At 35.7% G+C, this 26,078-nt stretch overlaps 1 protein-coding gene across 1 annotated transcript; it reads right to left on the reverse strand.

Annotated features, from left to right (window-relative positions):
* Positions 1-11,788: 11,788 nt before the first annotated feature.
* LOC108673022 (FUN14 domain-containing protein 1-like) lies at positions 11,789-20,349 on the reverse strand. Its single transcript, XM_018160788.2, has 4 exons — positions 20,144-20,349; positions 16,696-16,798; positions 16,371-16,466; positions 11,789-13,261 (listed from the first exon to the last, which is right to left on the reverse strand). Exons 1-4 carry the CDS (start codon positions 20,299-20,301, stop codon positions 13,025-13,027), a joined length of 594 nt encoding a protein of 197 aa, XP_018016277.1. The 5' UTR covers positions 20,302-20,349; the 3' UTR covers positions 11,789-13,024.
* Positions 20,350-26,078: the final 5,729 nt, after the last annotated feature.

Genomic DNA, 26,078 nt, shown 5'->3' on the forward strand with positions numbered 1-26,078 from the left:
TTACAAGTGCAATTAAGTCATTTCTCAATAAGAGTTTACTCTTGGCATACGTAACGATTTTATGACGCTTAGTCGGACTCTCCAGAAAAAAGTCACGAACTCTTTTTATAGTTCTTAGTCGTTAATTGTTCAGTTCTCGAAACCAATTTTTCTTTTTCAGTATTCAATGAAGTGTTTTCTCCTATTCAAGTTGAAACACTGACGGGTCACTAAAATAAGTACTAATTAAAAGCCAAATTAAATTTATTCGTACTGATTTCGAAATCAGAAAATTAGCCCGAAATGTTCATTATCATACCATATATAAGCCACTTATGCTCGCAATCAGAACTAGAATATTTTTGTTGCAGTTGCAAACGTTGAACCTTTCGATTGATGGCTTATATATACTGTCATAAGAAATACATGGAAAAGCGTGAATTTAATGAACGGTATAACATTCATGGACGCTTCATACAACAGCCAATCATTTGAAACATACACTTAGAAGTTAGACCCCAACTGCTCATCCAGGTGTTTTTAATGCAAATAGGTTTAGTTTGAATCGCAGCACGTTGTAAAATAAATCAAACTGTAACGCCGACCATGTAACCAGAACCAATTCCGCGGAAAACACTTCTTCAATACATTTTAGTGTATTACATATAAATCTCGCAATGTCATCTCAACCTCTCCAATTTAATAGGAAATTTCGTAGCGAAAAAAAATTCAATTTTAAACTAAGTTTTTTCAGTCAGAAAATAGTCACTGGACATTACCCCTAGACACTCAGTTCCTCTTCCTCTGTTAAAGTTATAGGACAGTATTGATGTAACTCGTCGATAAAATCTCGGTGTTATTCTATCTCGGTCAACGATTGAATAAACAGAGATGAAAAAAGGCGGATAAAAAGGCGTTTTATTTAATGGGGCTGAAGAGCAAGAGGCGTTCAAGTACCACTTTACCGCGTTCGAGCTATAGAGCAATATTTTTTCAAAAATTTGAAGTAGGATATTTTATTTTGATTGACAGTAACTTTATAAAGCTAAAATGATCATGAAATTGTTTACCGTTACACTTTAAACAAATCAGATTGTTATCTATACAGTTCCTTCCGAAGAAATATATTTCAACAATAGAAAAAATATTTTCTATTGAAAATATTTTTCTTCAATAGAGAATTAAAATCGAACAGTGATTGTACTCGCACCGAGCGAGGACTTGTCCATGGCTTTGGTCTGCTGTAAGTCTTCTACATTCCATAGCTTTGGTTTCGAAGCAATAACCTCTTGCACATATTGATTTGAATTTTCATGTGTACTTGGTATATGACAATTATAAATGTCCCAAAATATAAAAAATCGAAATACGGACTAGTTTTCCCAGAGATTCCGGATGAAGCCTTTAGTACTTAAGTTGAAGATAATTTATAAATAGGCGAATTCCATGTGCAAACTCACAGGATCAATTGTACATCAATTTCATTTATCAAATATTAAAAGAAACTTATAAATCAAGAGTGTTGTACTTTAGTCGGTAAATATCATCGTAGATATTTTTTAAGCCTATTGAGGTCACCAATAAAAACTAAACGAGTACCAATTTTGTGTATTCCTCATCGATCCTTTACAGAATGGAAAATCCGTAGATGTTTGTTGTGCATTTAATTTGCGATCAGATCGAAGCAGCCATAACACTTATTGCGACATTTCCCGCCTTATCATACAAAAGCTTCGTCACCGCACCCACCCTTAGGAAAACTTGCGCAACAATTAACAAGGTCTGAAAGAAGTCACTCTTAATGATCCGTTGCTGTGGTAACGGCAAATTGGACTGAAGCCATGCAATTTAAAAAAAAATTCGTCATTATAGCATTCAATGGACGAATCATACAACGGGTTCCTATATTTCCCCTTTAACTAAGGTTATTAATATATTTATTCGCAGTCCTGTAATCCATCTTTGAAATGGTAATGTAAAATGGGTATGTAAAGAATTGAATTTCTGGTCACAATTCAATTCATGATTACCGCGTCTGAAATAATGAAATAATTACCAGGTATCGGTGTTTAAGAGAAACTCAGAGTATTTCTTCGCGATCACAGCCATGAAATGAAATTACTGGCTTATTCGCTGGAAAGTAAATGGAAATTCGCTGAATTCCATTTGTAATTTTTCTCCACTTAAGGCTGATGACTAATTATTTATTCCAATTATTTTCTTGCGATCGATTGCTCAGTTTTTAGAGTAAAACTTTTGATCATATGCAAGTATATTAAATGTTATTTTATGGAATCAGGAATATGTTAAATTTCATTTCATGGAACGAGGAGTATGTAAAATCTTATTTCATGGAACATCATGTATATTGAATCTTATTTCATGGAACAACGTAGAATTTAGCGGATGACGAAAATTATGACTGCGCAATCGTTTTAAAAAAATTAGTTATTCCCAACTAAGTAAGCTGGTTAAATGTAAAAAATCCACACTCTGACCATTTAAAGAATACTTAATCACGCTAATTATCACTCAGGAGCATCCGTCTCCTGAAAAAGCTTCATTTACATAATAAATCACTTGAGCGAGAAATAATTGTATCTTAATACAATTGTATCTTAATTGTATCTTAATTGTACCAATAATTGTATCTTAATTAATTAATAAAATTAATTCCTTTTTGTTGGAATGGTGAGTGTGGGAGGCCTTTATAAAAAAAATTTCATCTTTCCGTGCAGCTGACAGCTCTGCGTACACATTTTTAAGATATTTCAATACATTTAACTACGTTGAGAATTATTCACGTAGTAAAGAGTTAGAGTTTCCTATCGAAAAAAATTTTTAATTATCTCCGTCTCGCTTTGGCTCCATGTCAAGAAAAATATTATAAGTCAGTATGCAAACTTAAAACATTTTTCACGTGGAAAAAATTTAAAAAAATAATTAATTGACTTGATAATTGACTTTAAAAATTTCAAGTCAATTCTCCCGATGCCTTATTCATTAATGGTGAAATACGACAAACACCTAATAAGAGAATAAAATAGAAAATACATAACCTGACATTTATGATGATTGTTGTGATCGATCATACAGATTACTTTGAAAGCTGGCATAGGTTACAATGAATTATTAAAGCCCTGTATGATTTGTCTAGGAATATTCAAATTTATTTTAAATTTCTCTGGTAAAAGTTGTGTCCTAAATTACTCAACGACCGTTTTATTAACGGAATATTGAACAATTAAAGCGTGTACGTAGAAATCATCGGAAAACTGTTGAGATTACATTACGGTTAAAAGTCCAAATTTTATTAACTTTTCCGCTGAGGCAGGAATTGATGTCATAACTATAACTAACTACCATTAGATCATTTTAATAAACAGAAATAGAGCGAAAATGGCGCTATTTGCACTAAATTTTGATGATCCATTCAACTATAATTTTTTCCCATTTGGGGCTTTTGTGTTTCTAAAAATTCTTATCTCGTTTTCATAAAATGCTAAATCTAAACTAAACTATGAAACCACATTAAAAAAATAATCAAACAGAGCACAAAAATCTAAATGAGCAAAACATCTCCAATTCTGCACAGAATACTGTATGCATCAGAGCATCTATTTAATTAACTAGGTCACTCCAAGTCGAATAAGTCATGAAATTAGCTCCAGTTCATTCAAGGAAAACTTTAAGACAGAAGCAGGGCGCTGAGTAGCGAATAGTGTAGCCCAGACTCAGGCTTAGAGTGTCTTCATCGCGATAAACTTGAGAACGACCGCATCACGAGCTCGCCACTCGCACATCCGTAACTCGAACACTAAACCTCAACCTCGCGACCGCACCACGCGTACTACTTCCCTCACAAGCGACCGCGTCACACTGAGACGCGGCAGGCGAGCCCCTGGCGCCCTCCTCCTTGGTATTGGGAGCCGCTGTCCAATACTCGACTCTTGCTCCAGGAGAACGCGTTTCGTAAGGCCTGCTGGTCATCGAATTTTATATCAAATCGACAGGCAACAACTTGGTAATTTATATTGTTTCGCAAATTAGACTGTAGTCTCTAATTTTAATCTAAGATTTTGATGGTTAATAATAAGTTAGTTTCTATTGGAGCAACCTCATATATGTATATCACAGCTTGAGCGATAAAAATATTAGCAAATCTTTCTCATAGTGCTTCTTTCACTCTTTTGTCAGTCTTACATTAAAAAATTTCATCAATCGGTAATGTCTGGCAGACAAAATGAACTCCAATTCCATCTAACACCGTTCATTTGACTCACACAGGATCTAGCACATATACTGTACATAGATATATTGAACCTCTATGAATATTATCTAGTGCCCCTTTAAATAAATACCTTCCGAGGAAACATTCGCTGATATCTGACGGGCAACATCAGCAGAAGTACAGGTTTGAAAGAACCTTCACGCGCGTACAGGTTCAGTTCATGTTGCTGACGTGTCGAATAAGAATAATATTGAGTATAATAATAAGCATAATAGGTATATTATGAATAATCTCTGCATTCATTACGTTTCAAAATGGCAGACCCAGCCGCGCAATCTGTAGCTTGGTGGGCAGCGCGCCAGCATCAAAACTCGATTCCAGACGCCGCGTCTTCAAGCGAAAATTTCGCTGCACGACACAGGCAAAAGCACCTGGAATGTTTTTGATTTTTCCCTAATTCCTCAATTGATAAAAGCGACAATACAATCACCAGAAGGTGCTCAGAAACTAGAGGACAATAATGACAAATTTTGACTTTCATGTAAGAAATAGCAATGAAAATGTATTGCAAAAATTGATTTATTTATGACTTATTGCTGGGCAAAATGATTGAAACTGAGCGCTGATTGAAAAAAATCCTATTGCAACGAATCTTACAGATTCCAACAAATCTCATAGATTGCAACAAATCGTACGTTACTTTCCTCCTAAATATCCAATCTAATAAAAAAAACTCGAAAAAATCTGAACTTCAGAGCTTGCCAAAACAGCATGCGATTTTCATCTGTAAGATACGCTTGACAAACATCACAAGTTTGCCTCATCGACTTCTTGCAATTGTTGGTGAATTGCTTATCATTTCCGAGCCAGTCCTTCAACGCCAACTTAGACGAGTTAAAAATGCAAGAAGATCGTAGGCAGCGAGACTCAGTCTTTGGAAACTTTTGTCATACCTTCAGTTGGCTGAGTGACATCCCAAGATCCTGCATAATAATGTCATTTCTTTCCTTCTGGTCTCCAGTTCTATACAAAAATATAGCTTAATATTTCATGTACAACTACAAATCTATATGGTTAAACCTGTCAGTAACTTTATCTACACATTTTTTTAATTTTGCTAGTCAGCGATTCCATAACATGAGCCTATTTATTGTGAGGGAGAAATTGAAATTAAGGTTAAATCTTCAATTTACAATTTAGTGAGCATATATACTGAATTATAAACATTCTAATCGTGTATTACGCAAATTAACGTAAATAATTCATCCTTGTAGCAGTAGGATCATTTGATGAACACCGTAACAAAAACAATTATTTAAAGTAATTGTCACGACACACCAAGTCTAAATCTGAAAATTTGTCTGAAACTTCAGTTCTAAAATTTATCATGAATATTCTCAGGACCACTGTACCCCAGTCCGATGTTGGCGTGCAAATTTACACCTAGTCATGCATGAAGATCATTCCAGCTCCAAATAAATGTCTCAAATTTCATTGCAATTTCTTATTTAATTATTATAATAATCCATATGAAATACTCAGAACTGTTTGCTTGCTCAACCCAACACTTAACTCAACGAAGTTTCCGTAAAACCAGCACTACAGGACGCAACTAACAAATGGCATGGCAGAAGTTCCGAAGGCAGTTGCATGCGTTCAAGAACATGGCACAGCATTCCAGAGAACTAATTTACATATGATTTTTAGCCATAATTTGGCACAACCATGGTTGAATTAATTCAACCATGGGCACAACGACGCTTATCAAAATTTAGTTCCAACATAAGTCAAAAACCAAAAATTAAGGATAACATACTGAATTTCGAAGAGCGGAGGTAGCGATCTGAGATATTTAAATCTCTAAAGAAACTACCGTGGATTTTTTGCTACTGAGGTCTTTTTAGCGCATTTTCTCATTTATGGAAAAAATGCACTATTGTGCTGGCCATGTCCGTCTGTCCGTCCGTCTGTCCGTTTGTCCGTCCGTGACTTCACGTTTTCGTCGACGAGAAAATGCGCTCTCTGTCACTCACTGCAGTGAGTACTGAGTTTTATTTTTTTTTCTTTAATGACAGCAAGAAAGTGGTGAAATCTGTTATTAATAATTATAACACGTGTTGCTAATGACCAGATAAATCATTTATTCAAATTTTCAGAATCGAACAATATTCTTCAGATGACGTTGGTTGATCAAAATTCAGGTTCAGGGAAGTAATTTAATTTATAAATTAAATTTATAAATTAAATTTAATTAATTTATAAATTAAATTTATAAATTAAATTCAACCAGCGTTATCTGAAGAATATTGTTCGATCCTGAAAATTTGAATCAATGATTTCTCTGGCCATTACCTACCCGTGTTTAATTAAACAAGCTTTTTCTGCTATCTTATACTAATATTTATAAGCAGCTATACAAACACTCCAGGAAAGTTGCTGTGGTGATTATTAACTGATTGTTTAATTATTTTGCAACCTCTTTATCATATTGTATTCCCGAAATAATTAATTTACCAGGCTGTTGCTCATAATCATAGGCATTCAAAAAATTTTTGCTATGAAATAAAGCCCTAGAGAAAAAGAACTACATCAAGTTTATATGTTCCAACAGTCAGAGTTGGAAGAGTAAGAGTTTTTAGTGGCTTTTTATTGCGGGAGAATGTTAAAGAATAGTCTATGAACAACACTAACAGTTCACACCCATTGTTATTCATACAAAGATAGCTTTAGATTGCTGTTGAAAACACATTTTTACCGTGGATATTAAAGCAAATTTAAAAAATAATTCCACGGTTAGTTGAAACAAGCTGTCGGCTGAATAAATAAAAACTCTTCTGAAACGGGAGTCTTAATAATTTATTTGTATGTCCTTTCATCTCAGGCATTTTATTAACACAAAAGCTTATTTTTTATCACAATTTTTCATGACATGTATTTTTCGAGGCGCCCCTCTTTTAACAGCCCTCGCACGCGACGCTCGGCACGAGTAACGATCTCGGCCCCGGAATGTGGAAGCAGCAGCGCCAGCACTAAGAAAAATTAATCGCTCACAGTGTCCGAATAGTGACACGCTTTCTGTACGTAGGTCTGATACGCTCTTTCATGGGATAAACTGGATCAGCTGGACCTGGGGCCATACTTTCAAAACTCGCTAAGTGAACGTAAGTACTTACGCTCTATTTTCTTGTCTATGATTGGTGGATTTTGCTTGAAAGGCCGTCAATGATTGGCTGATGAACTTACGATCTCTTAACTTTTTTTTAAAGTATTGGCCCAGGGCTACCCATAAAATGACGAAAAGTTCATCGTTATTTGGACAAAGTATCTTTAGCTCTCTGGGTGTGACTGAAACTCTGCCAACACTGCGCGTGGTTCAGAGCAACCCGCTACTTTTGTAAGCGACGTTATACTTTATTTTTCAAGAGCAGGATTTTTGAGAGAGGAAAGAATCTCGTCTAACGAACTCATGTGAATTTTATGCTTATCCTGCAGTGTTGCAGAAATATAATTATAAAAATGGGATTTCTTCAGTCACGGCAGTGTTCTTAGAACATGACAATACTAAAATGAATTTTAAAATTTCTCTCTCTATTGAATATTCAAGAAAAGTCTGCGTTTGATTTATGATTTATTGTGTGATATGATTTCTTTTGCATAGATAAAAGGAAATATGTAAATATTTCACAAGCATGAATTAGGCTAGCGGCCAAATTCATTTATTTTGCTCTAATTTGCCTCTCACAATTATTTGTTCCGCGATACTGCTGGGTGGCTTTTTCCACGCGCCTCGAATTACGGTTGAGTCAGTAAAGAAAGCAAGCTATTTCTTGGGATATTTTTGGGGCACCAAAGTTTCCCTTTATTCCCAACATGTTTTCACTGCCGATTTTGCTATCTCATGTAAAAGAGAAGGTTCTATTCAATGAATTCCATTTTCTGGTCCGCGAGGACAAATTCTGTTTCAGCGACTACCTTTGTTTCAAGTTTTCGGCTTTTTTGAGCTTGTCTCTATTAATCTTATCACAAATAAAGTTATATTGAAATATATAAAGGCTCTAACATTTTGTTTACACTCTACGTCATATGTAAGTAGTATCGCATTTTGAAAACAACAGAGGCTCAATCTATATATCCAAAATTATCGAATGACGGTACATACTAAGTGTTATGACATAATATGTCATAACATAATTTTGGAATAGATTTTTTATCTATATCTAAAATTAATTTAATTTAATGAGTTTGGTGATATTTGTAACAGCCGCTTCAGTTGAAGAATGCAAAACCTAATTCTATAAGAACACTGTTATCTATAACCTTGTACTGAGTGTAAGAGATGTAAGAGTATAGATGACACTAATTGAACCTATGTTAGAGGTAGAAGATTTCTTTCTTACTACCAGGTTAACTGGCGAGGTTCTGGGAGGTTGTGCACTATAAATATCATGTTGACCCGATGTGGCAGAGATGAAACGGCGTTTCTAATAAGCCAAATATTTTCTATGCGAGGATTTCTTGTAAATTTCCTTTCTACCGGTACTTGACCTGCAAATAAATTTAGACAAAATCTGCTTCTCTAATGGGCTGATTAAACGCAATGTGTGTAACTATGATATCAAAGAAAGTCTCAAACACACCTATAAACAACCGAACATTCTTGAGCAAGATATATATTTTTTATTGGAATGTTTTTCGGCACTTTAATCTTTTGAACTTGAGCCTCATTTAGCAACGGCAGCATATGGTGACTGGAATAGCTGATTTGAACGCTAAAGCGAGCTGGGATGTCCAATTCAATTTTTACGTGGATAAGAATGCCATCATGATATATTTTTTCATGATTCTTTCAATACGAAATTGGCGGGGTAACTTTTGCCTGTTACCCAGTTAAAAAAGTTTTACTCGGTGAAAGAAATATCCCACGGTAGCGTCTCATTCAAGAATATCATCTGAAGCTTTCTATACTATTCCTAAAGCAAATTAAAAAAAAAAATCTGATTTTTCTTCGCCTCTGCCACTGTTTATAGAAGAGTTATCAGTGAACTGAGCGGAGAAGAAACAACTACTTGATTTATAATGTATGTGTCCAACACACCAACACCTTCACTGTTTAGGCTCACAATCAATGAAGTTGTTCGGTAAAACATTGTTATTTTTTACTCAATTCCGGATTGATAATTGCTAATGAGTTCATTTTGTTTGCATATCATGATTATTATTAACCCACTGACGACAAAACTTATGAACCAAACCTTGAATTATCAGACATCACACATATACGACAGGCAACGAGCGAAAGTTGATGGTACGATGCAGCTTGTTTTGTGCTTCGCTACATATAACAACTTGGAGCTCTGATTTAACTTTATCAATTACTTGTTAAAAAATATATGTCTAGATCAAGATATTTCCAAACGTTATGTGTTCGTTACTTCAATGCAGACGCTCGCAAGAGCTCCATGTTCGACTATTGAATACATATGAATTTAATGCAGAATATTGCATCGGGAGAGGTTTGGAAAGAGTTTCTCGATATTTTGTTTGAAGATAATGGCATGCATATGAGGCGGAAAGAACCGAGGACAAAGTCTAGTGACGCTGATGGCAGCCACGGCCAATATGCCGCTAATGGAAGCTCTCGAAAGTTTGTGGCGCATGTCGGCGCATGGCAAAGTTCAGTTCGTCCTTGACTTTGACTTGCGATGCCAAAAGCTGTCCAAAATTGCTTTGCAAAATGGAAGGATCGTTTGGTCGTTTAGGGAAGACTTAATGCTGAATAGAGGGTGGGCACCGAGCAGAGCTCGTTTTGCTTATGGGAGAGCAAGGCTGAAGCTTTCCAACGTACCCAGCCGCGGCTGGAACTTAATGGCGTCGTTTGGTGCGGGCCAAGAAGGACTCCTGAGTGCAGCTTCTCCGGTCCATAATATCAATGCTGGGGCGCAAAGGCGCAATGGCCTCCGCTCCACCCTGTACTTTACATCAACTCACATCAGCTGGCTTCATTAAGAGCATGAACCACCTCTTGCTCACGGACAATAAAATCCAAGTGATTTTAAATGGCTGCCTTGTGTGTAAGTTAAAGCATTCCCTTGAAGAGAGCTCATTTCTTGGACTCAATTGTCGATTCTGTGACAGGAATACTTCGGCGACGATACGACCAATAGGCGTCTGTTCTTGTACGAGTTTCCACATTACATTTATTTCAAGCTATATTATTATTGAAGAAAATGTCAAATGAGAGCTTCCTTTCAGAGCTTGATCAGAACTTCACCAAATCGAACTGCACCCGTGTAGTCCCGTCATTTTTGCGTTGAATGCTGAGTTGGTACAATACGGTGCTTAGAACCGAAAAGAAAGCACGTTAGTAAGCCTACACATATAAGTTTATGTCGAAAATTTCGATCGATGATTCTCATGATAAGAAACTGATGCTTGTCCAACGACATTCTCATGCTAACAAAAATTAACCTCGTTTCAAGGTCTAATGCAGTCGTGTCATCTGGAAGCGTCTATAAGGAGGTAAATCTTAAAAAATGGACCGCTAACTTTATACTGGCGCCGATAACCCTCTGCCAGCCAGTGATGGGTGAAAGTGACTCTCTTTGATTTTAAAAAAATGTTCCTCTGGGGATATGATCTTCAGAGGCAAGTCGCGAGATAACCTGATGGAGGAAAGCTTTTGGAGCTTTGGACAAGTTGAACGTCAAGACGTTGGTTGTCATGATATTCCTGTTCCCAAGATTGGAAATCTTTTCTTGTTATATATTACTTATTTTGGGAGTGATATCCACAAGCCAAATTAATTGAAATAAAACCTTTGATGTCTTTAGAAGAGATACGCATATTATTTGAGGCGATGAAGTTGATCAATAATCTAACTCTCATATGTGTTAATCAAAGTTTTAGTATGACGTTCACGAATTAATAAGTTAAGACGAAAAGAAGCAATGACACTCATATCAAGACGTAGTAGATGAAAGGGCTGCCAATACAAGAAGGATCCAAGAATTCATCGGCTTCAAGGATCATTGTACCTCCGACGCGCCCCAGTCAGCGTCGAAAATCAATGGCAAATTGGGCAATCGCACACGGATCGAGTATTTTGCGTCTGATTCAGTTTGGGTCGGAATATTGAGCAAACGTAGGTAATTGATATAAAATGTGTTTTACTTGATTTATCGATGCAATTAAGGGGAGCTCTCTCCATTTGAGGATTGTCGACTCGTGATACTGTCAGCCCCGATTTGCGAAGAACCGAGTAGGAAGGTAAGACAATTAAAATATATTCCATCTATGAACTTTCATTTCAATGCCTCATTTCCCTATCAGCTACTTCAAACTGTCAAAACTGTTGAAACGGTAGTCCTAGCAAGAGCTGCAATTGTATGTAAATTGTCAGTTGTATTAATTGCCTCGAGCTGCGATGGTAACTTAACATCTCACGTTGTTTACGATAAAAATTGCAATTCGACACAGCGTTTCTCAGCTCTTAAATGAAAAAATTTTTATCTGCGTCGGCATTTCCTGCATGACTACTGTAACCAAGAGGATAAGTAACCTTAAGGATAATAACTAACAAAATTTTGATGGTATGTTATTGCACAACATGATACACATCAGTGCTAGAGCATACGATTAAGAACACATTATGTACACGTAAGTATTATGAAGAAAACTCGACGGCATCAGGAATCGACCAACAACGAGCTTTTTCATGAGCCTACAGCGATAAGTTTTAGAGCATGCGCTGGAAAATACGACACCTTCCCTAAATTAAACACAGCCATTTTCATCTTGCAGCCCAGAAATTAAACACCTGGCATTAATACAATCTTTGGAATACAGATATGAAAAAAACTGTTACACAATTTAGATTCATATTCATATTTAGCTCATAAATTTAGATTCATATTCACAATTTAGCTACATAATTAATCAAGTTATTACCAAATTGCCGAGCCTCGTGATTTTTCATGCCACGAAATAGTAGCTAAAGTGACTAATCGACATTCTTCAAACGAGAAAAATACTTTCCTAACTTCTCTTTTTATAATCAATAAGGTATCATTTCAAATTATATATTTCGCCACAAATCACGATTGGAACATATAGAATTGCGAATACAATAACTAATATGTAGCCTATAAATTTCAATAATATCTAGTTGAATAATGGTGACGGAAAGAAATAATTTTGAGTGTGTCCTCCAACGGAACTCCTCAGGAGCAGCAGGGAAACATTCTCGCGATCACCAGGTTAAGAGCAAAGGAATTGTACTAAGCAGGCTGATCGAAGAGATGCTGTTTCTGCTAAAGCAGATTCACTTTTCTTGGTGAATTTTTTTTTAGAAATTCAAGGAAACGTGGTTCATCTTACTAGCTCGAAGGAGTGAAGACTAGAATGTCAGAAATGCATTGTAAATTAAATAAAATTTAAAATTCGCTCAACTATTGATTCTTGTCTCTTCAACATAATACACTAAAAAATTTTCTCAAGTTACGAAGCGAGTTGACAATGAAATGACTTTTTTGTGTACGTTTATCACTGGCACTAAATAGATATGAATAACCAATAAATGGCTGAATTTGTACACGAAAAGATATTGAGAAGAACATTAACATTTCTCTGCTGGTGACATAAATGAAAGATGAAGTAATAATGACTGAACCCAGTAATAATATTTCTCTAACGGGGAGATTATTGACTAAATACCAGGAGATACGGTACGGAAAAACGCTCTACGCTATTACAGCACAAGGAACGGTACCCAATTGCAATATCTAGGGATAAAATTCCGAGTAAAGCTGAGTCAATTTAAAAAACTCCCCCAGTTGCCTTGCCAACGACAGCACCGGCCCAGAAAGAAATAAGGTAGACGTTGATATTGTAGAGCAGGTCTATGGTGCGCTCGTCTTGAGTGAGGCAGTACTTGCGACACTGCCGTCTCAGCCAGCCCTCTCCTGAGCTCATAAGATCTTCAGACTTTGCCACGAGCTTCTTCTCGATTTTCTCCACAGTGCGGTTAAAGGCTCGCTCACCCCTGCTCACACTCTGCAAGACCATGGGTTGTAAGACTCGACTCATTAACATACACAATACACTTCAAACAAACTAAATAACTCTAACAGGTTTAAACATAAAAAATTTACTTTCAATCATTTTTCATTTTCTTTTTTTCAAAAGGAATCAACAAGCATTTAGTGAAATTCTTCTTCTGTGAAAATAGGATATTTTAATAAGACCACTCCTGTCACTAGATGGTTGTTAGAGAAGATTGCATTTAAAATTCAATAAGTAATGATGGCAAAGACTCCTCCATTGTATCATTCAGGTTCATAGTGATGCTTGCATGATAACAATATAGTATTTAACAATTAGTGCAAAGCCATCGACCTCTGCAAAATAATAACCAGCAGAGGTCGCAATATCAAAACATGCTTAGGTACCTACACATAGCGACCGATTTCTCGTCTCTGATCAACGGGTTCAACTTGATGAGAGGCGGGCAGTTACCAACTCTCAAGTTAAACTATATTTGAAAGTCCGGCCCCCAGGCTGACAAACGGAACAAACACCAAAAAATAAAGTAGATAAGTAGATGAGTTGGAAATTATAAAATAAAATCAAACATAAATTAATAAAATGTGAAGGGATCCATTGAAAAAGTTACGCAGAAAGAGGGTGAAGGGACAAGAAGAGTTCAAATCTGCAGCAAACTACAAGGAAAAATTGAATAAGGAGGGGTTTTTCATTGCAAGCTTTACATCCAAACTTACAAAAAAAAAGTTTGATAACATGCATCCTATTAAACTGGTAGTCTACATTCCGTCATTTAATCAAGACAATTGCTTCAGTAAACAATACAGTTGGCTATAATGTTCAGAACAATATTCAACAGCTACCGGTATATTAAAAGTTGGCATGGTCTGGGTTTATGCAGATATTAAAAAATATAACTCAGTACTCACTGCAGTGAGTGACAGAGAGCACATTTTCTCGTCAACGAAAACTTGAGGTCACGGACAGACGGTCGGACAGACGGACGGACGGACATGGCGAGCACAATAGTGCATTTTTTCCATAAATGAGAAAATGCGCTAAAAATGTGTCAAATATGCGGGTGAACTAACAAATTCTAGTAATCTCTAGACTCCGGTAAATTTTTTTACCGGAGTATAGTAATTTTTTACCGGAAAGTATCCGGGTAAATTTTTTTACCGAAGCCGTTATCTCCAAAAAATACTTTCCTTAAGAATGGCTCATTCATTCTAGAGCTCTAGGCAAAAATCAGGTCCATCTTAGACTTTTAACAATATTGAGTTTGAGCTCGAGAAAATACTCTCCAAGAATGTGAGTTTTATATCAAAACTCACCACTCACGAGCACATGTACGCCTAAGATGACGCAGCTCCAAGCAACACGCCCCCAACAAAGCATGACGCCAGAACTGCATTATCTCTGGCAAACTGCAACACCTGCAATACCAACGACACTGAGCCAAGGGGTCCATTGATACCTACCTAGGTACTGAACGAATAACTCAGTGAGATAACCTCTATCCTACTAAACTACACTAAAATTGCTACAAGAATTAACAATAGGTGAGACTTTGCTTAATCTTCAAGGTCAATGGTGGTATAAACTATAATATTCAAACTAAGAAATATATTTCCTGTGCTCCTTCAAAACAAGTTCTTCCTCCGGGACTACGATATAACCAGCAAATCAATACCAACATCAAGTCACGCGTCTTGTGCTTTCCACAATACACAAGACTTGACAATTTGATGTGACAATGAGAAAAAATTAGATCAGTCTCACTCGCTGCAGTGACAGAGAGCGCATTTTTTCGTCCGCCGTGACGTGAAGTCACGGACGGACGGACGGACGGACATGACTCGCACAATAGCGCCTTTTTCCATAAATGAGAAAATACGCTAAAAATGTTAGGATTCGTGCTCTCAACAATAGAAAAGAATTGGTATATTTTACCATTACTATGGACTGGAAATGAAGACTTGTGCACAGCCTATATTCTGGATAAACTTCCAGCCCATCTGCAAGAGTACCTACATAGAAGACTGGACACCCCTTCTAAGAGATTATTTTGATATGAAGCTAAGACTTATAGATGTTTGGGAATGTTCTTCATTACACCTTGTTGGAGAAGCCTATTCTTTATCTGCAAGATTTGTAATACAAACTTAGACAATGATTAAGGAGCATTCACTGCTGGCAACTCTTCAATTTTCGAAATGGGCAAATAAATTTGAATTTATTACAAAAAAAAATTGTAAACTTGAAAAATGCATGACAACTTAGTCATTGCAAAGAATGAAGAGCATACGATGATCAAACATTAAATATACATTACTCGATAATTAAAAATGCAGGTTCTCACGGAACACTTGATTTTTCTTCATGCAGATACCTACCACTAAAGTTATGGCTCAGACAAACATTTGACTTAGAACAATTGTTCCAGAACATGAAAAATATTAGACATTGGAATGCGCTCACTACACTTCAGTTATATATACTATATACTTTATTGCTCTGAATAACAAAGATTAATGAAACTTAACAATTATGATCAACTTCAATCATTACGGGTGGCATATGCATATTGATATCTGCTACAGTTTTGCACCGTTTGTTCAGATAGATGACTAGGACCACAAGTTCCAAGTAGAACTAAGTACTTTGAAACCTGTCAATTCTAATTTAGTCAGTGCTTTCAAATATTGGTTCAGTAATGAGAAAAAAAATTATACTGGTGTTAATTAACTAAATCAATCAAATTATTTCAACTAGCGCTGCTTGAACATTTAAATTGATTTGCGAAATGAAATTATTCTCAACTTTAGATGAAAAGTTTCCCAAGTACATAAGTACCGTATACATAAAAAAATAATAATTTATTTTATGCAGGTCTGTTGCACCAACCATGTAATAAATACACGACTTGTTAGGGCATATAGAAATAATAAAATACATGCATGGAAACAAAGTCATGATAGCTCATTCAATTGTTTAAATAATATACATATAGGTAAAAACATGCACAATGCACATCAACAGTATAGAATGTATAAATGATTTCACTTAAAAAATGAAAGCTTTTAAAATAAAATGTTCAACTTCCCAGTGAAAAACTTACACTTTGGGCTTTATTGCCATTAACTTGCATCTCCACTTCTTTCTGCAGCTTCTTGGCATTTTTCTCGAGGTCCTTGTTGACGCGTCGCCAGTCAATCTGCAGACCAAACATTTTTTAGTTTCCACATAACAACAACGTTTTCAATACAATAATATAAGCAATTTTAGTGCCTTACATTAAAACTCGTGCCTCCAATTTTTAAAAGTTTAATTGACTTGTGATCATTGTGTAAATATTCTGTATGAATGATACATTCATATGCTATAATAGTTTCAGAATGTATATAGTGTACATTTATATGCTGCATGAAAGACATGTTACTTACTGTAATGTAGCCTTGGTGGGATGCAAGTTGCATAAGGATCAGCCCCCCACCCACAACAGTGGCAGCAGCCTTGCCAATCTTCATGGAGAGGTAACCCACAACCCTGTAAATAATTTTATTAAATACACTTCTCAAGACTATGGAATCCAAAAAGCAAATGATGTAACAACCAGAAAATAAAAATACTGTTTGATTCAAGAAATTAAATCAAATAGGCACTCAAAATATTTAATTATTAAAGTGTGTGACAGTTTGGGGAAGGTATTCATATTTCTAGCATAATGAATGAAGAAAAAGTACATACCTATACATAAAGGGGTTAAACAAAATAAGAAAAATGTCTGCCATATTGATATCATAATTTTTGAACATGTTATAAGTGATGAAAATGTTACCTTTTTTTATTTTATTGTATATTGTTACATACTGCTAATTGATATTTTCCCCTTGCAGATATTTTTAATAATTTTTTTGTCTATAACCTAACCTATAAATGGCAAACCTCTCTGACTTCAAAGAGGCTAAATTGTTGGTGCCCCATATGGCAGGTGTTAATGTGATAGAAACATCCAGAATGTTTGACTTCTCTAGAGGTACTGTCCCAAAAGTAATGACTGATTTTGGAAGAAAAGGAAAAACATCCTCAACAAATCACAGATTTGGAAGGAACTCAAAGTTGTGTGAGAGACCGTTGGTACCTAAATTGAATTGTGCGGGAGAATTAAAAGACCACAGCTGTTAAAATTACTACAGACCTCAATGGACACCTACAGAACGCAGTTTCCATAAATATATATATATACTCTGCCGAGAGCTGCACAGATCTGGATCCTATGGAAGAGCAGCAATTAGAAAACCTCTGATTTCAACTACACGTGGTTCAAAGAATTTTGAGTGGTGTAAAAACTTTCATACTTGGTCCCTTAAGGTTTGAGCAATGGAAGAATGTGATTCCGTCAAGGGGGTAATACGGTTTTGAGCGTTTTTTGTTAATAACTTCTTACCATTAAACATTTCATATACAGGTCTTTAGCTCACTTCAAGGCTCTTTGCAAAGGTTATTGAATGGCATCTCCAAAAAAATTTCATATGCTACTTGTAGGGTGCTAGATGCAAAATAAAAGCGTCCCGAATCACCCCAGGAAATGGGGTAATCCAGGACACTTGAAATAAAACTCAATTTTAAAACGTTTGAAGCATGCAAAGTGTACTCATCTATTACTAACAGTAATCTAAAGTTATCCCCTTCCTTTGTAGATGATGTAGATGTAGAATAAATGACATTTTCTTTGTTATTTACTTGTTTTTCCATTATTGATATATTACTATATCCATACATTATTGTATTATTGATGTTATATTACGGTATTCATGGACATGCCATTGTGCATTTACAACAAACTTGTCTACAGCAAGCTTCATATCAGCAGCCATGTAGCATTTCTTCTGTATCTGTAAGCTTACAGGACTGATTGTAATTTCACACCATTTTAATTGGATAAAATGAATTCACTATAACAAAAAGAGATTGTAAAAACATACCTGAAACAGAAAGGAATATTTTAATGACAACCATAATATTACTTGGAGAAATAAATCATAGTTTAGGTTAATTTCTTTCCATTCTATGTTGCCCGGTGCAAAATTCTATCTATGACATTCTATGCACAATTTATAATGACTGATGATGCATTAATTTTTCATTAAACGAAAAATTTCTCCTCTGAGTGAGGTAAATGTAAAAATTTTTATTGTTAATTGATTTTTTGGTTAACTGGAGCCATTGCTAGCTGAGGTTCTAATGTAAATGTGTTTCTAGGGGTGTCACTTATTACCTCAAGGGGGGTGTCCCTTAATACCTTGGGGGGTGTCCCTTATGTACCCCATTGTGCGGAAATGGCCGCCATTTTATTTTGGAATGAGATATGCAAATTCCATCAATCATGTTTTTAAGCCAACACCCACCCGTGTGCAACTTTTATGTTAGTAAAATTTTTTAATACGGCAAATATTTTTTTTTTGCTACAGACCTTAGCAGAGATACTTTTCCCAAATCTCACTTTTCACACTTTTTTCAGGGAATTATAAGAGGTACTGGTAGTAAATGTGTGATTTCTTAATTTGCTTCATGCTACATAGATAGTAAAAATGTTTAACTTTATGCCACTATTTTTAGTTTTGCAATATTTTGATTACTAGTTTAGCTGCTACAACATTTCTACAAAATGTGGGATGGCTGTCCTGATTTACCCTACCCATCCCTTATTGCCCCATTTGCTGGCTTTCTCTGACAAATCATCGTTTACCTTATTTCCAACCTCTGGCTGAGTTAATGTTTGGAGACAGCTAAAAGAGTAATTTAATCCTGACTGCCTCCTCCTAAATGTAAAACATAGCAGGGGACCATACAATGGTTCAAGCAGTGTTTCCAGAGGGGAATGATAATTTTTAAGATGATAATGGCTAGGATAATGGATAATGGATAATCCATATGAATGGAATTGTTAAAAAATGTAACTCAGTACTCACTGCAGTGAGTGACAGAGAGCGCATTTTCTTGAAGACAAAAATTTGAGGTCACGGACAGACGGACGAACAGACAGACAGACAGATGGACATGGCGAGCACAATAGTGCATTTTTTCCATAAATGAGAAAATGCGCTAAAATTGGCATGAGAAACATTCTACTGAATTTGAGCACCTCATTTGGCCACCACCATCAACAGACCTTAATACTATCAAGCATTTCTGATCAATTTTAAAGCTGCAAGTCAGAAGTTAATTCCCCCCACCATTGTCTTTATCTGGAGGGAGTTTTAATATAAATTTATAAATCTGGAGGGAGTTTTAACTGAAGACTGGGTTAAAATTCCTTCGGAGACAATTCACAATTAGTACCTATGAATCGATACCTCAAAGAATTGAGGCTGGAATTGCCACAATAGATGGATACCATACTAAAATATATTTTGCGGATTTATCAGGTGATTCTTTTATTTTGTCAAACCGCTGTGCCTGTATATATACCTATATATATGGTATAACTGCTAGAGAGTGTAGATTTTGTTAGCGTGCTAACATATATATTTGTCATTCAAAATTCAAGACAATGGGCTCAATACAGTGAATTAAAATTCATTAATTTACAAATGTAAGATTCAATTACAATGTAGAGAGGATATATTGTAGCTTGTTTAATAAAACCAACACTATATTCAAGACCTGAATAATGTTTTAATTTTTCCTGCATATTAAAATTTTTTATGAAAAAACCTAACCAACTTGATCTGAGAGTTCTAACTAAACCACAAAACCACAGCTAATTTCATATTTGCCAAAGTCCAAAGATGTACAACCTGCTCAATTTGACTAATATTATATAACCACTATTAAACACACATTCTATACAAGACAAATAAGCATAATATAGCTGTAAATAATACATACCATCCAGAAGCTCCACCAATTACAGCCTGTTTGGCAACAGGTTCCTTAGCAATATCTTTACAGGCTTTCTGGAAGCGTGACATAACATTCTGAGCTGTTCCTCGAATGTCAATTTCATCAATCTCTGAAGAATCTTTCTTCTTGCCTGCTTTACTCATTATTCCAAGTATAACACTCAAGTTCTGAAACAAACAACAAACACAATTATCAACAGATCACTTCAAAACAGAAGTTTGAAGAATAGCATAACATGGATATTATTATATTGTTTCACAAGCAGATCTTTGGTTATCATGATCTCAAGTCATTTTTGTTTTTTGTTCTGTCCAGTTGTTTGCTGTTCATTGGCTCAACTTTCAACTCACTTCTTGCACCTCTGTTATCTCAGTTGCAATTACTTTTTATGTGATTCTTTTCTGTCCTCTATGCTCTGAGGTCTCATCGTGTTCTTTGCATTGCAATCACTATTTTGATTTTTACCAGCATTTATAAATAAAAACATTTTTTTGACTTGCACAGTAAAGAGTAATTAATAAATGTCATACAGTCTAACATAGTGAGACTTGAACAAATTCACTGACAAGCAAATAGAGATTAAACTTTGAATTAAATAATAAATTTCAAATGAAAAACGGTTGTCTTGATAGTCTGATAGTTTGGTCAAGTTGTGTTGATAGATTGGGATTCCAGTCTCATACAAGGTTCATCAAATACCTACTACTTTTCTGCAAAGCCACTGGGTTAGAGTCTGAGAGAAAGGATGCAACCAATGAACATTTTTGCTCCATTAAAAATTTTAACCTTTTAAAATTCTTAGTATATAGCTGGAAGCCAATAGTACAATACATATTTTGTTGCATTCAATGTTTATCAAGTTATTTATGGTAATGGCACTACATGCTTGCCACTATTACAGTTATATCCTATCCAGTCTTTCTTTATCAACTATAAAGGTTTATAAAGGAGTTAAGAAACAGAAAGCTGTCCCATATGATAAGATGGGACCACCAAACAATCCTGTGTTACTAAACAAGCGCTGCGTTGTAATCCACAACTATTTGTATAAATCCTACCCCTCATTCAATAAATTGGGATTGCCAACATATCACAATGAATGTGAATCTACAATCTAGTTGAAACAGGCTTTCTGTCTTTCTGACAGATAAAGTCAAACAGGTAATATGGGACGGTTTTGAGCGTTTTTTGTTAATAACTTCTTACCATGAAACATTTCACAAACAAATTTGGGCTCATTTTGAAGCTCTTTGCAAGGGCTATCATGTGGTTTATTAAAAAAAATTGATATGCTATTCGTAAGGTGCCAGATGCAAAATAAAAGTGTCCCAGATTACCCCTGGGAGCAGGGTAGTAATCAGGGACACTTGAAATAAAACTTAATTTAAAAAAACTTAAAGCATGCAGAGTATTCTCTTCTATTTCTAACAGTACTCTGAAGTCCACCACTTCCTTTGTAGATGATCATGATGTAATGTAGAATTAATGACATTTTCTGTGATTTTTACTTGATTTTCCTTTACTGAAATATTACCATATCTATATATTACTGTATAATTGATGTGATATTACCGTATCCATGACCATGAGCATGCCATTGAGCATTTACAAGGAACTTGTCCACTGTAAGCTTTATAACAGCAGCCATACTTATTGCGTTTCTTCTGTATTGGTAAGCTTACAGAACAGCTTGTAATTTCATACCATTTTCATTGGGTCAAGTGAATTAACTAAATAGAAAAAATATTATAAAAAACATACCTGAAACAGAACAAACTATTCAAGTGACAACTATCATGTTTTTGGAAAAATAAATCATAGTTTAGGTTAATTGCTTTTCATTCTAGTATGTTGCCCAGCATACAATTCCATCTATGACACTCCATACCGGTACACAATTATGTGATGACCAATGATAATTAGGTGAATTAATTAATTTTTTGTAGGTGAAATATTTTAGCTCAGCATCTTTGACAGACAAGGCTGTGAGATTTGTTACTTGTACCTAGTCAATTTTTTATGGAGGTTATTTAAACATAGGGCATTTTCCCAGTCCCACAGACCCATTGCAATTAGGGTTAAGTTTATGTCAAGTATTACCAGTACTGTATTAGCCTATTAGGTTAACCAGTACTGTAGTACTGGTTAACCAGTAGTACAGTACTACAGTACTGGTTAGGCTAACTTAATCTACATATACCATTTTTGGGGACAGGGCTTTTGGGCAAAACCAATCACAGCTAGAAAGAGATACCTACCATTACAATTCCATCAACCACTCACAGCTGAAAAAGGGATAAAATCACAATTCCATCAACCAATCACAGATGGAAAGGTGGATATAGCCTTAGTCCTTATAGGATATGTATATAGGTAGAATGGACTGAAAGTGGAAAGTTTCTGGCCTTTCCAAGCTTTCAGCCTTCAGGTCTTGCTTTCCAATATTCTATCTGTACCAGACTACCAGTTAATTGATTACCCTTCTAGAATTCCAAGCTCATTCACGGAATGAAGTTGTTAGACAGAGTTGATCACCAACTAGCAACAGTCTGACAACGAGACAAATAAATATCTAAATAGAGAAATTGTATCACTATTCCACCATTTAGGTAAATATATATTTCTCCATTTACACAATAATAGATTAATCATCACAACTTTTTCACAAGTGTGATTGTTCTGGACCAGACTCTGGACCTTTGCTTCGGTGATGCAATGATCTGAATCAGAAATGAAGCTCATGAGTCATTTTTATGCAATTGCAAGGTTGTTAAGCTTATACTTTATTATTTATACTATAGGAGTCATCTAGCCACCTATAGTTTTGAGCATTACATTTTTTGTAAAGCAGTTTATATTTATTATATAATTCGTCTCTATTTTTTTTCAATTGAAGCATATCTCATGGAAGAACCGTTTAACACGTTTCCTGCAACGGCTCTTTTGCTGCTATGCACAACACCTGCGATGTGACCCACCGGTGGGTCCGTCATTTTTTCCATTGTTGCGATGTGACCCACCACCACCAGTGGGTCCCACTTTAATTTTTTCTTCCTTTTATAATTTGCAAAAAAATATAGGGTAAATGCGGTATATTCCGACACATTAAGGACGCATCAAGAAATGAAAAACTATAAAAAAAACGTATGCGTTACGCAAGTTCTGTTGCCTTCACGTGACTCAAAACACTTCACTACGCGTCAGCAACGATGAAACGTCACAAAATGTTGCCATATTTATTAAAAAGCCTTTAGAATGGAAACCTACCAAATACCTATATTCCGTCACTGTGTGGCAATATTCGACACGTGGTGAGTCGTATTGCGTCAGCGCTTCAAATTTAACCGATACGTAATGCCGACATCAACGTATTCGAATTTCGTTCGCTGTGTGAGCTGTATTGGGATACAACACGGCTTTGAATTAGAACACTAACGAATATTGAACACTACTTAATTACGTTTTAATCAACAGCTATTAGGCTTTTAATTAAGCAAATTTCAATTTTTGTACAAAGCTTGGAACGATCTGTGTGTGTCCAATTCAAGTTGTGTCGGAATTAGTTTTGATGGATCAATGAATGCATGGAACTAAAACAAAGCTTAATATAAAGGAAAAACTAGAGAAGTGACGGAATTACCTACGATGTCGGAATATACCGCGTTTACCCTAAGTGTACATTGACTACGCGTTATATATGTGTCCTAGTATTACTATATAAAGGTTAAATTGAAGAAAGATATGTAAGAACGAAGGTTTATCGAACTTCTAATTCATGAAAATTTCATTTTATTCAAAATATGCAGAATAAAAATATAATTACATTTGTTAGGGAATAAATATTTTACTTTTCATGTTTCATATTAAAACATGGTAGGCAGAGATAAGGCAAACCATCACATGAGTCACAAAATGTAGAAACTAGAAACTTTTCAAGATTTGGTTTTAGCCGCTTTGGAACCATCGTTTTCGGATATCATTTAATAGCAGCCGCGGCACCTTTTTCTTGTTTTCCTTTTGTGCGAAATTGTGCCCTTCAGCTTCCTGAAGATGATGTCCAGATGTTTCAGAAATTTTCAGGGAAGATTTTCCAGGCTTTATTTTCTCCTCTGACCTCCATAACACCACAACTTCACAAGTATAGTACAGTACAATCACTACAATGGATTCCTTGAATGCTCTCATTGTAGGGTAAACGCGGTATATTCCGACACATTAAGGACGCATCGAGAAATGAAAAACTATAAAAAAAAAGTATGCGTTACATAAGTTCTGTTGCCTTCACATGACTCTCAAAACACTTCACTATGCGTCAGCAACGATGAAACGTCACAAAATGTTGCCATATTTATTAAAAAGCCTTTAGAATCGAAACCTACCAAATCCCTATATTCCGTCACTTAGTGTGGCAATATTCGACACGTGGTGAGTCGTATTGCGTCAGCACTTCAAATTTAACTGATACGTATTGCCGACATCCACGTGTTCAAATTCCGTTTGCTGTGTGAGCTGTATTGGGATACAACACGGCTTTGAATTAGAACACTAACGAAATTGAACACTACTTAATTACGTTTTAATTAACAGCTATTAGGCTTAAGTTTTAATTAAGCAAATTTCAATTTTTGTACAAAGCTTTGAACGATCTGTGTGTGTCCAATTCAAGTTGTGTCGGAATTAGTTTTCATGTGTCTAAATCCAACATCTCAATTTAATCATCTATTAATTTATTTATGACTTGAAATCAGCGAATACAAGTATACTTAAAGGATTCCTAATATATTCACAGACGTATTAAAAAGTCTAGGTACTGACTAAAACCCGGACCCGGACCGGTCCGCCGGACCCGGACCGAGTGACTTTGCGGTACTGACTAAAACCCGGACCCGGACCGGTCCGCCGGACCCGGACCGAGTGACTAAAACCCGGACCCGGACCGGTCCGGCGGACCAGATTAAAAAAAATAAAAGGCTGCAAATCATCTGAAACGTCGAGAAAACTTTTAATTTCACATATAAAATTTTACACGTGGCATGCATTGTCTCTCTTTGGATGTCAATGTTTTCCCACTAGATGGCCAAGACCTAGTGTTTTTGCAGTATTTCGACACGCAAATGTATGACATCACCATTTCAACCATCAATGAACGCATGGAACTAAAACAAAGCTTAATATAAAGGAAAAGCTAGAGAGGTGACGGAATTACCTATGATGTCATCATGTCGGAATATACCGCGTTTACCCTAATTTTCTTTTTTGAGAAGTATTTATTGTACAGTACCCATGCATTCACAATAGAAGTTCCTGTAATTAATTCTAAGGCAACTTTTTTGTACCATTTCCTCCACTTCTTTAGAGGAGAATAATAGGAGGACATTTGGTCTGATACATCAACCCCTTTTTTGCAAGCATTGTAGTCGAACACACTTTCACTTTGAGGCTTTTTGATAGGTAAACCAGGCTACCAGCCCTTGTGATTTTACCTGTGTCTACTCTACGGGCTCTACCAAAGTGTCATCATGTTCTGGAACCGTTGATGAAGTTACAACATTCCTTTTATCCCTCCAGTTGAAAACTTTCATTCCAGTCTTATTTTCCAAAGCTGTTATTTTGCCCTTTTTTATTTTTGCGTTTGTCAGATTGTCACTGATTTTGGAAGATTTTTCCTGTTGACTCTTATGGATCTTTTTTGGACCCTTATAGGTATAGAAAGCAGAAACATTCATGGTCACACCTACAAAAAATATCAATTAATTAAAACATTGAACAAACAACTTATGCATCGTGAATTCAACATATGCAATTTTTTAATCTGGGACCCACTGGTGGCCCGGTGGGTCCCAACGTCCCATCGCATTACCGACGTGCTGATTTTTATTCTCGACGCAGGATACCTTCTCGCTCATCATTTGATTACAAC

Source organism: Hyalella azteca, unplaced genomic scaffold (assembly GCF_000764305.2).
Source record: "Hyalella azteca isolate HAZT.00-mixed unplaced genomic scaffold, Hazt_2.0.2 contig7618, whole genome shotgun sequence".
Lineage (NCBI taxonomy): Eukaryota > Metazoa > Arthropoda > Malacostraca > Amphipoda > Hyalellidae > Hyalella > Hyalella azteca.

What these genes read in the sequence shown, in the direction of transcription:
- LOC108673022 (XM_018160788.2), bottom strand. Translation starts at nt 20,301, where the DNA reads ATGAGTAAAGCAGGCAAGAAGAAAGATTCTTCAGAGATTGATGAAATT. An exon ending in ATTGGTGGAGCTTCTGGATG is followed by an intron (nt 16,799 to 20,143) that starts GTATGTATTATT and finishes AATTATTTACAG; the next exon opens with GGTTGTGGGTTACCTCTCCA. An exon ending in CCCACCAAGGCTACATTACA is followed by an intron (nt 16,467 to 16,695) that starts GTAAGTAACATG and finishes TTTGGTCTGCAG; the next exon opens with ATTGACTGGCGACGCGTCAA.